The sequence below is a fragment of the Dendropsophus ebraccatus genome, chromosome 11 (genome assembly GCF_027789765.1).
Source record: "Dendropsophus ebraccatus isolate aDenEbr1 chromosome 11, aDenEbr1.pat, whole genome shotgun sequence".
Taxonomy (NCBI): Eukaryota; Metazoa; Chordata; class Amphibia; order Anura; family Hylidae; genus Dendropsophus; species Dendropsophus ebraccatus.
In genome coordinates this window covers 7,381,791-7,392,982 of record NC_091464.1, presented here as the reverse complement: position 1 = coordinate 7,392,982, position 11,192 = coordinate 7,381,791, and the positions used below count along the sequence as shown (strand labels likewise).

At 54.0% G+C, this 11,192-nt stretch overlaps 1 protein-coding gene across 1 annotated transcript in view; it reads left to right on the top strand.

Annotated features, from left to right (window-relative positions):
- The first annotated feature begins 2,275 nt into the window (after positions 1–2,275).
- TAF8 (TATA-box binding protein associated factor 8) overlaps positions 2,276–11,192 on the top strand; it is a 32,190-nt gene continuing 23,273 nt past the window's right edge. The window contains exon 1 of the mRNA XM_069944975.1: positions 2,276–2,347. Within this exon, the coding sequence (XP_069801076.1) occupies positions 2,300–2,347 (48 nt within the window). The 5' untranslated portion in view covers positions 2,276–2,299. The remainder of the gene's footprint in view (positions 2,348–11,192) is intronic.

The window sequence follows — 11,192 nt, the reverse complement described above, 5'->3', positions numbered from 1 at the left end:
TATGTATATGGGAGGGCTGACTGTATGACGCCCGCTGTATGTATATGGGAGGACTGACTGTATGACGCCCGCTGTATGTATATGGGAGGGCTGACTGTATGATGGCCGCTGTATGTATATGGGAGGACTGACTGTATGTATATGGGAGGGCTGACTGTATGATGCCCACTGTATGTATATGGGAGGGCTGACTGTATGATGCCCGCTGTATGTATATGGGAGGGCTGACTGTATGACGCCCGCTGTATGTATATGGGAGGACTGACTGTATGACGCCCGCTGTATGTATATGGGAGGGCTGACTGTATGATGGCCGCTGTATGTATATGGGAGGACTGACTGTATGTATATGGGAGGGCTGACTGTATGATGCCCGCTGTATGTATATGGGAGGGCTGACTGTATGATGCCCGCTGTATGTATATGGGAGGGCTGACTGTATGACGCCCGCTGTATGTATATGGGAGGGCTGACTGTATTATGGCCGCTGTATGTATATGGGAGGACTGACTGTATGTATATGGGAGGGCTGACTGTATGATGCCCGCTGTATGTATATGGGAGGGCTGACTGTATGATGCCCGCTGTATGTATATGGGAGGGCTGACTGTATGATGGCCGCTGTATGTATATGGGAGGACTGACTGTATGTATATGGGAGGGCTGACTGTATGATGGCCACTGTATGTATATGGGAGGACTGACTGTATGTATATGGGAGGGCTGACTGTATGATGCCCGCTGTATGTATATGGGAGGGCTGACTGTATGATGCCCGCTGTATGTATATGGGAGGGCTGACTGTATGATGGCCGCTGTATGTATATGGGAGGACTGACTGTATGTATATGGGAGGGCTGACTGTATGATGCCCGCTGTATGTATATGGGAGGGCTGACTGTATGATGGCCGCTGTATGTATATGGGAGGACTGACTGTATGTATATGGGAGGGCTGACTGTATGATGGCCGCTGTATGTATATGGGAGGACTGACTGTATGTATATGGGAGGGCTGACTGTATGATGGCCGCTGTATGTATATGGGAGGACTGACTGTATGTATATGGGAGGGCTGACTGTATGTATATGGGAGGGCTGACTGTATGATGCCCGCTGTATGTATATGGGAGGGCTGACTGTATGATGCCCGCTGTATGTATATGGGAGGGCTGACTGTATGACGCCCGCTGTATGTATATGGGAGGGCTGACTGTATTATGGCCGCTGTATGTATATGGGAGGACTGACTGTATGTATATGGGAGGGCTGACTGTATGATGCCCGCTGTATGTATATGGGAGGGCTGACTGTATGATGCCCGCTGTATGTATATGGGAGGGCTGACTGTATGATGGCCGCTGTATGTATATGGGAGGACTGACTGTATGTATATGGGAGGGCTGACTGTATGATGGCCACTGTATGTATATGGGAGGACTGACTGTATGTATATGGGAGGGCTGACTGTATGATGCCCGCTGTATGTATATGGGAGGGCTGACTGTATGATGCCCGCTGTATGTATATGGGAGGGCTGACTGTATGATGGCCGCTGTATGTATATGGGAGGACTGACTGTATGTATATGGGAGGGCTGACTGTATGATGCCCGCTGTATGTATATGGGAGGGCTGACTGTATGATGGCCGCTGTATGTATATGGGAGGACTGACTGTATGTATATGGGAGGGCTGACTGTATGATGGCCGCTGTATGTATATGGGAGGACTGACTGTATGTATATGGGAGGGCTGACTGTATGATGGCCGCTGTATGTATATGGGAGGACTGACTGTATGTATATGGGAGGGCTGACTGTATGATGCCCGCTGTATGTATATGGGAGGGCTGACTGTATGATGGCCGCTGTATGTATATGGGAGGGCTGACTGTATGATGCCCGCTGTATGTATATGGGAGGGCTGACTGTATGATGGCCGCTGTATGTATATGGGAGGACTGACTGTATGTATATGGGAGGGCTGACTGTATGATGCCCGCTGTATGTATATGGGAGGGCTGACTGTATGATGGCCGCTGTATGTATATGGGAGGACTGACTGTATGTATATGGGAGGGCTGACTGTATGATGGCCGCTGTATGTATATGGGAGGACTGACTGTATGTATATGGGAGGGCTGACTGTATGATGCCCGCTGTATGTATATGGACCTTTCCTGCTTTTCCTGCCTCCCCTGCTGGTGTCAGTCAGCACGGGACGCTAAACCTCAGTGACTGATGGGAGCTACAAAACTACAATTCCCATCACCCATTGCGCAGTGACGTAATATCCAAGATGGCGGAGAGCTCGGTGGCCGTCGCCAGTTCCGGCAGTTCCAGCACGGTAACGCTACAGCTTTGGGATAACAAACGCCGCAGTCAAACACAGAGGCGTGTGCGGCCGGTACTGTGAGGGCGACGCAGCTAAACGTCCCGGTCCCAGCTGCATGCAAACAATACACGAGAGGCCGGGATAGGCAGGATCTAGTCACGTGGTGAAGGTTGATGGTAATCGTGAGAGGCCGGGATGTAAGGGGTTAATAGGCGCCTGCAGTCGTGTATCCGTGTGAGGGACTAGTAGTCTCAGCATGGCTGTGTAACTGGCAGAATTGGCTATGCAGGAAAGAAAAAGCGCTTGAAAAGCTGCCCTGATGCCGCATTGTGTGAACTGGGTGGACACGTCCCATGCATTGTACCTGCACCATCACATAGCCATGAGCTTACAGCTGGTTGTAAGAAGGCGGATACTTAGGCTGGAATCCCATCTCCCCAGCTCTGATGGACGCCCCATGTGTCAAATCCTGCAAAATAAATGGACGCCACATGGAAACCCAACAGACCCTATGGGAGTCAGCGGGATCTGAGGGGTGTCCGTTCTGTGATTTCTGACGCTCGCTGCGGTTTATCTCGTTCTTTTGTTTGCTGGGGGCCTGTAATCTCTGATTCACGTCCGAACCTGCAGCGAGCGGCTAATCAGATCAGCTCCAAACAGGTGGCGTGTGGCTGATAATGTGTTTCATGGGCGCACAAACAACACCGTGATTGTTCCTGCGGCCCATCCTCATGGTTAATTGTGCGAGAGACAATCTTGCGGCCATGATTCAATAGGACTCACACGCGCTCTGCCATCCGCTGCTAGTTCCGTAGTGTGAACGACCCTTATATTACTATCATATTATGTAGCCGTGCGTGGTGGGCACTCGATGATTTTAGGTCCAAACCTGAAACAAAGATCAGCCAATAATTGATAATCAGCCGATGATTCCCCAAACACCTGATAATAGTGCTGCATTTACACGGAGCCATAATTCGCCCGATCGTACAATTAACAATTTTGAAGTAAAGTTTTTTTTAATAACGATCAGCAGTTGGACGGAACGATATATCGTTTTGCGATCGCTTAAGCCTGTCTCGCACATAGGTTAAATCGGTGAACGACTGTTTACACAGAACGATCTGCAAATTTTTTGCGAACGACGATTTAAGAACATGTTGTTAGATCAAAATGACTAATTTCTTGCTCGTTGTTTGATCGTTCGCTGCGTTTGCACGCACGATTATCATTCGAGTTTGATTGTTATCGTGCACATACGAACAATAATCGTTCTGTGTAAACGCAGTATATGGCTGGGCGATTAATTGAGTTAATTGATTAATTCGCCCAGTATTTTAGAATTTATTTGATTTTTTGGGACCTGTAGCGATTGATCACCTTACCCTGCAGTCCCCCGCAGCCTCCTCCAGAGACCATGGAGCTCCATGTGCGGCCGGGAGGAGAACCTGTGCTTGGCGTGAGAGAAGGAGGGGTGTGTCCCCATCTGCCCCAGTCCCCTCTGTCACCCCCAACTGTCCCAGTCACCCCAGTCCCTCTCAGTCCCCTCTGTCACCTCCAGCTGCCCCAGAATCTGTACCTGTACTACTGCACCCCTCATCTGTACCTGTACTACTGCACCCCTCATCTGTACCTGTACTACTGCACCCCTTATCTGTACCTGTACTACTGCACCCCTTATCTGTGCCTGTACTACTGCACCCCTTATCTGTACCTGTACTACTGCACCCCTTATCTGTACCTGTACTACTGCACCCCTCATCTGTACCTGTACTACTGCACCCCTCATCTGTACCTGTACTACTGCACCCCTCATCTGTACCTGTACTACTACTACTACTGCACCCCTCATCTGTACCTGTACTACTACACCCCTTATCTGTACCTGTACTACTGCACCCCTTATCTGTACCTGTACTACTGCACCCCTTATCTGTACCTGTACTACTGCACCCCTTATCTGTACCTGTACTACTGCACCCCTCATCTGTACCTGTACTACTGCACCCCTTATCTGTATCTGTACTACTGCACCCCTTATCTGTATCTGTACTACTGCACCCCTCATCTGTACCTGTACTACTGCACCCCTCATCTGTACCTGTACTACTGCACCCCTCATCTGTACCTGTACTACTACTACTACTGCACCCCTCATCTGTACCTGTACTACTACACCCCTTATCTGTACCTGTACTACTGCACCCCTTATCTGTACCTGTACTACTGCACCCCTTATCTGTACCTGTACTACTGCACCCCTTATCTGTACCTGTACTACTGCACCCCTCATCTGTACCTGTACTACTGCACCCCTTATCTGTACCTGTACTACTGCACCCCTTATCTGTACCTGTACTACCACTACTACACCCCTTATCTGTACCTTTACTACTACTGCATCCCTCATCTGTTCCTGTACTACTACTACTCCCCTCATCTGTACCTGTACTACTGCACCCCTTATCTGTACCTGTACTACTACTACTACTGCACCCCTCATCTGTACCTGTACTACTACTACTACTGCACCCCTCGATTGTACCTGTACTACTACTACACCCCTCATCTGTATCTGAAGAAGGTTCTACAGGTTGGAGGTACAACCGTGCAAAAGGTCTGTGACTTTGGTGGTGCTGACGGCATCTGATGGATTTTACTCCTTGAATGATGGGAGTAGTAGTGGTGGATGTAAAATCAGAACTTTATTGCATTTAAGGAGTAAAATCCATCAGATGCCATTAGCGCCACCAAAGTCCCGGACCTTTTGCACGGTTGTACCTCCAGCCTGAAGAACCTTCTGATTCTCCACCGGGATCCCCCATCCCTGCGGACTGGCTGCAAGACGCTATATATTGATTATGAGATTGGCGGTGTCGAGCTCATAGCATGACCACGCCAGGTGAGCGGCTCTGGAAGCCACTATTTTAATCTAAATTCCTGATTTGCAGTAACACACTATGTGTGCCCCTGGTGTTGTTTAAATCTTTTCAGTTCCTCTTCTGTGCCTGTATTACTACTACATCCCTTATTTATACCTTTACTACTATACCCCTTATCCACTATACCTCAACTATTACACCCTACTTAGATGGAGGTACAAAGAAGATCTCCTATACTATATGGGGGCACAGAGTGGCACATATTTGGGAAAACTACTCATATGGGGCACAGAGGGGGCTTCTTTACCACATGGGGGCACAGGGGGAGCACTGTTACAGCGGGAAGCAAGTTGTTAGCTCAGGCGTTATTAAAATAGTATCTGATGCTGCAAGGAGAAAAATGTTCTGCTTAGCAAAAAAGAAAAAAAATTAAGAGATTTAAATAGTCTAAAAATAGTCCAAAATGTTTTTGGATATTTAAATAGTCCAAAAAAAATAAAAAAATCAACATTTTATTTTTTGGCCACATCGCCCAGCTCTACCTGATACCTTACTTCTCCCTGCTCCCGGTCTTCTCTCCTGTGCTCCACAACTTCCTGGTCCCACCAGCTGCAGCGTCTGAGCAGCACGCCAGCTGACAGGCCACTCAGACGCTACAGGCCGCTCAGACGCTGCTGCCGTTAAAACCGGGTAGCTGCGGAGCACAGGAGAGAAGAGCCGGGAGAGGTAAGGTGTCGCTAACAATGTCCATGCAGCCCTTACTGCCTTATTATCTGCCCGTCTAATAGTTCCAGTAAACGAGCGCCGTAGTACATTGTCGCTTGTTCACTAAAATGATCGACCCCCTGCCATCATGGAGGTGTTGCAGCAGGATCAGGGAAGGGAGGGAGGAGGTGTTACAGCAGGGTCAGGGATGGGAGGGAATAGGTGGTGCAGCAGGGTCAGGGAGAGGAGAAGGTGTTACCGCAGGGGAGGGAGAAGGTGTTACCGCAGGGGAGGGAGAAGGTGTTACCGCAGGGGAGGGAGAAGGTGTTACAGCAGGGGAGGGAGAAGGTGTTACAGCAGGGAAGGGAGGAGGTGTTACAGCAGGGGAGGGAGAAGGTGTTACAGCAGGGTCATGGAGGGAGGAGGTGTTTCAGCAGGGAGGGGAGGGAGGATGTGTTGCAACAGGGTCAGGGAGGGGAGGGAGGAGGTGGTACAGCAGGGGAGGGAGGAGCTGTTACAGCAGGGTTAGGGATAGGAGGGAGGAGGTGTTACAGCAAGGTCAGGGATGGGAGGGAGGAGGTGTTACAGCAGGTAGGGGAGGGAGAAGGTGTTACAGCAGGGTCAGGAATGGGAGGGAGGAGGTGTTACAGCAGGGCCAGGGAGGGGATGGGGGAGGTGTTACAGCAGGGTCAGGGATGGGAGGGAGGATGTGTTACAGCAGGGATGGGAGGGGAGGGAAAAGGTGTTATAGCAGGGTCAGGGAGGGAGGAGGTGTTACAACAGGGTCAGGGATGGAAAGGGGGGAGGTGTTACAGCAGGCTCAGGGAGGGGAGGAGGTGTTACAGCAGGGTCAGGGAGGGGAGGGGAGGGAGGAAGTGTTACAGCAGGGTCAGGGATGGGAGGGAGGAGGTGTTACAGCAGGGATGGGAGGGGAGGGAGAAGGTGTTACAGCAGGGTCAGGGATGGGAGGGAGGAGGTGTTACAGCAGGGTCAGGGATGGGAGGGGAGGGAGGAGGTGTTAGAACAGGGAAGGGAGGGAGGAGGTGTTACAGCTGGGTCAGGGATGGGAGGGAGAAGGTGTTACAGCAGGGTCAGGGATGGGAGGGAGGAGGTGTTACAGCAGGGATGGGATGGGAGGGGAGGAAGAAGGTGTTACAGCAGGGTCAGGGATGGGAGGGGAGGAAGAAGGTGTTACAGCAGGGTCAGGGATGGGAGGGAGGAGGTGTAACAGCAGGGTCAGGGATGGGATGGGAGGGAGGAGGTGTTACAGCAAGGTCAGGGAGGGGAGGGAGGAGGTGTTACAGCAGGGGAGGGAGAAGGTGTTACAGCAGGGTCAGGGATGGGAGGGAGGAGGTGTTACAGCAGGGTCAGGGATGGGAGGGAGGAGGTGTTACAGCATGGTTCCGATGGGAGGGGAGGGAGAAGGTGTTACAGCAGGGTCAGGGAGGGGAGGGAGGAGGTGTTACAGCAGGGTCAGGGATAGGAGGGAGGAGGTGCTACAGCAGGGATGGGATGGGAGGGAGGAGGTGTTACAGCAAGGTCAGGGAGGGGAGGTAGGAGGTGTAACAGCAGGGTCAGGGAGGGGAGGGAGGAGGTGTTACAGCAGAGGAGGGAGAAGGTGTTACAGCAGGGTCAGGGATGGGAGGGAGGAGGTGTTACAGCAGGGTCAGGGATGGAAGGGGAGATGTTATAGCAGGGGTAGGGAGGAGGTGTTACAGCAGAGTCAGGGAGGGGAGGAGGTGTTACAGCAGGGATGGGAGGGGAGGGAGAAGGTGTTACAACAGGGTCAGGGAAGGGAGGGAGGAGGTGTTACAACAGGGTCAGGGATGGGAGGGAGCATGTGTTACAGCAGGGATGGGAGGGAAAAGGTGTTACAGCAGGGTCAGGGAGGGAGGAGGTATTACAACAGGGTCAGGGAACGGAGGGAGGAGGTGTTACAGCAGAGTCAGGGAGGGGAGGGAGGAGGTGTTACAGCAGGGTCAGGGATGGGAGGGAGGAGGTGTTACAGCAGGGTCAGGGATGGGAGGGGGGAGGTGTTACAGCAGGGATGGGAGGGGAGGGAGAAGGTGTTACAGCAGGGTCAGGGATGGGAGGGAGGAGGTGTTACAGCAGGGTCAGGGATGGGAGGGGAGGGAGGAGGTGTTAGAACAGGGAAGGGAGGGAGGAGGTGTTAGAGCTGGGTCAGGGATGGGAGGGAGAAGGTGTTACAGCAGGGTCAGGGATGGGAGGGAGGAGGTGTTACAGCAGGGATGGGATGGGAGGGGAGGAAGAAGGTGTTACAGCAGGGTCAGGGATGGGAGGGGAGGAAGAAGGTGTTACAGCAGGGTCAGGGATGGGAGGGAGGAGGTGTAACAGCAGGGTCAGGGATGGGATGGGAGGGAGGAGGTGTTACAGCAAGGTCAGGGAGGGGAGGGAGGAGGTGTTACAGCAGGGGAGGGAGAAGGTGTTACAGCAGGGTCAGGGATGGGAGGGAGGAGGTGTTACAGCAGGGTCAGGGATGGGAGGGAGGAGGTGTTACAGCATGGTTCCGATGGGAGGGGAGGGAGAAGGTGTTACAGCAGGGTCAGGGAGGGGAGGGAGGAGGTGTTACAGCAGGGTCAGGGATAGGAGGGAGGAGGTGCTACAGCAGGGATGGGAGGGAGGAGGTGTTACAGCAAGGTCAGGGAGGGGAGGTAGGAGGTGTAACAGCAGGGTCAGGGAGGGGAGGGAGGAGGTGTTACAGCAGAGGAGGGAGAAGGTGTTACAGCAGGGTCAGGGATGGGAGGGAGGAGGTGTTACAGCAGGGTCAGGGATGGAAGGGGAGATGTTATAGCAGGGGAAGGGAGGAGGTGTTACAGCAGAGTCAGGGAGGGGAGGAGGTGTTACAGCAGGGATGGGAGGGGAGGGAGAAGGTGTTACAACAGGGTCAGGGAAGGGAGGGAGGAGGTGTTACAACAGGGTCAGGGATGGGAGGGAGCATGTGTTACAGCAGGCATGGGAGGGAAAAGGTGTTACAGCAGGGTCAGGGAGGGAGGAGGTATTACAACAGGGTCAGGGAGGGGAGGGAGGAGGTGTTACAGCAGGGTCAGGGATGGGAGGGAGGAGGTGTTACAGCAGGGTCAGGGATGGGAGGGAGGAGGTGTTACAGCAGGGATGGGAGGGGAGGAAGAAGGTGTTACAGCAGGGTCAGGGATGGGAAGGAGGAGGTGTTACAGCAGGGTCAGGAATGGGAGGGGAGGGAGGAGGTGTTACAACAGGGAAGGGAGGGAGGAGGTTTTACAGCAGGGACAGGGATGGGAGGGAGGAGGTGTTACAGCAGGCTCAGGGAGGGGAGGGAGGAGGTGTTACAGCAGGGTCAGGGATGGGAGGGAGGAGGTGTTACAGCAGGGTCAGGGATGGGGAGGGGAGGGAGGAGGTGTTACAACAGGGAAGGGAGGGAGGAGGTTTTACAGCAGGGTCATGGATGGGAGGGAGGAGGTGTTACAGCAGGGATGGGAGGGGAGGAAGAAGGTGTTACAGCAGGGTCAGGGATGGGAGGGAGGATGTGTTACAGCAGGGATGGGAGGGGAGGGAAAAGGTGTTATAGCAGGGTCAGGGAGGGAGGAGATGTTACAGCAGGGTCAGGGATGGAAAGGGGGGAGGTGTTACAGCAGGCTCAGGGAGGGGAGGAGGTGTTACAGCAGGGTCAGAGAGGGGAGGGAGGAAGTGTTACAGCAGGGTCAGGGATGGGAGGGAGGAGGTGTTACAGCAGGGATGGGAGGGGAGGGAGAAGGTGTTACAGCAGGGTCAGGGATGGGAGGGAGGAGGTGTTACAGCAGGGTCAGGGATGGGAGGGGAGGGAGGAGGTGTTAGAACAGGGAAGGGAGGGAGGAGGTGTTACAGCTGGGTCAGGGATGGGAGGGAGAAGGTGTTACAGCAGGGTCAGGGATGGGAGGGAGGAGGTGTTACAGCAGGGATGGGATGGGAGGGGAGGAAGAAGGTGTTACAGCAGGGTCAGGGATGGGAAGGAGGAGGTGTTACAGCAGGGTCAGGAATGGGAGGGGAGGGAGGAGGTGTTACAACAGGGAAGGGAGGGAGGAGGTTTTACAGCAGGGACAGGGATGGGAGGGAGGAGGTGTTACAGCAGGCTCAGGGAGGGGAGGGAGGAGGTGTTACAGCAGGGTCAGGGAGGGGAGGGAGGAAGTGTTACAGCAGGGTCAGGGATGGGGAGGGGAGGGAGGAGGTGTTACAACAGGGAAGGGAGGGAGGAGGTTTTACAGCAGGGTCAGGGATGGGAGGGAGGAGGTGTTACAGCAGGGATGGGATGGGAGGGGAGGAAGAAGGTGTTACAGCAGGGTCAGGGATGGGAGGGAGAAGGTGTTACACCTCCTCCCTCCCATCCCTGACCTTGCTGTAACACCTTCTCCCTCCCATCCCTGACCCTGCTGTAACACCTTCTTCCTCCCCTCCCATCCCTGCTGTAACACCTCCTCCCTCCCATCCCTGACCCTGCTGTAACACCTCCTCCCTCCCATCCCTGACCCTGCTGTAACACCTCCTCCCTCCCCTCCCTGACTCTGCTGTAACACCTCCTCCCTCCGTTCCCTGACCCTGTTGTAATACCTCCTCCCTCCCTGACCCTGCTGTAACACCTTTTCCCTCCCCTCCCATCCCTGCTGTAACACATGCTCCCTCCCATCCCTGACTCTGCTGTAACACCTCCTCCCTACCCCTGCTATAACATCTCCCCTTCCATCCCTGACCCTGCTGTAACACCTCCTCCCTCCCATCCCTGACCCTGCTGTAACACCTTCTCCCTCCTCTCCCTGACCCTGCTGTTACACCTCCTACCTCCCCTCCCTGACCTTGCTGTAACACCTCCTCCCTCCCATCCCATCCCTTCTGTAGCACCTCCTCCCTCCTATCCCTGACCCTGCTGTAACACCTCCTCCCTCCCCTCCCTGACCCTGCTGTAACACCTTCTCCCTCCCCTCCCATCGGAACCATGCTGTAACACCTCCTCCCTCCCATCCCTGACCCTGCTGTAACACCTCCTCCCTCCCATCCCTGACCCTGCTGTAACACCTTCTCCCTCCCCTGCTGTAACACCTCCTCCCTCCCCTCCCTGACCTTGCTGTAACACCTCCTCCCTCCCATCCCATCCCTGACCCTGCTGTTACACCTCCTCCCTCCCTTCCCTGACCTTGCTGTAACAGCAGGGTCAGGGATGGGATGGGAGGGAGGAGGTGTTACAGCAAGGTCAGGGAGGGGAGGTAGGAGGTGTAACAGCAAGGTCAGGGATGGGAGGGAGG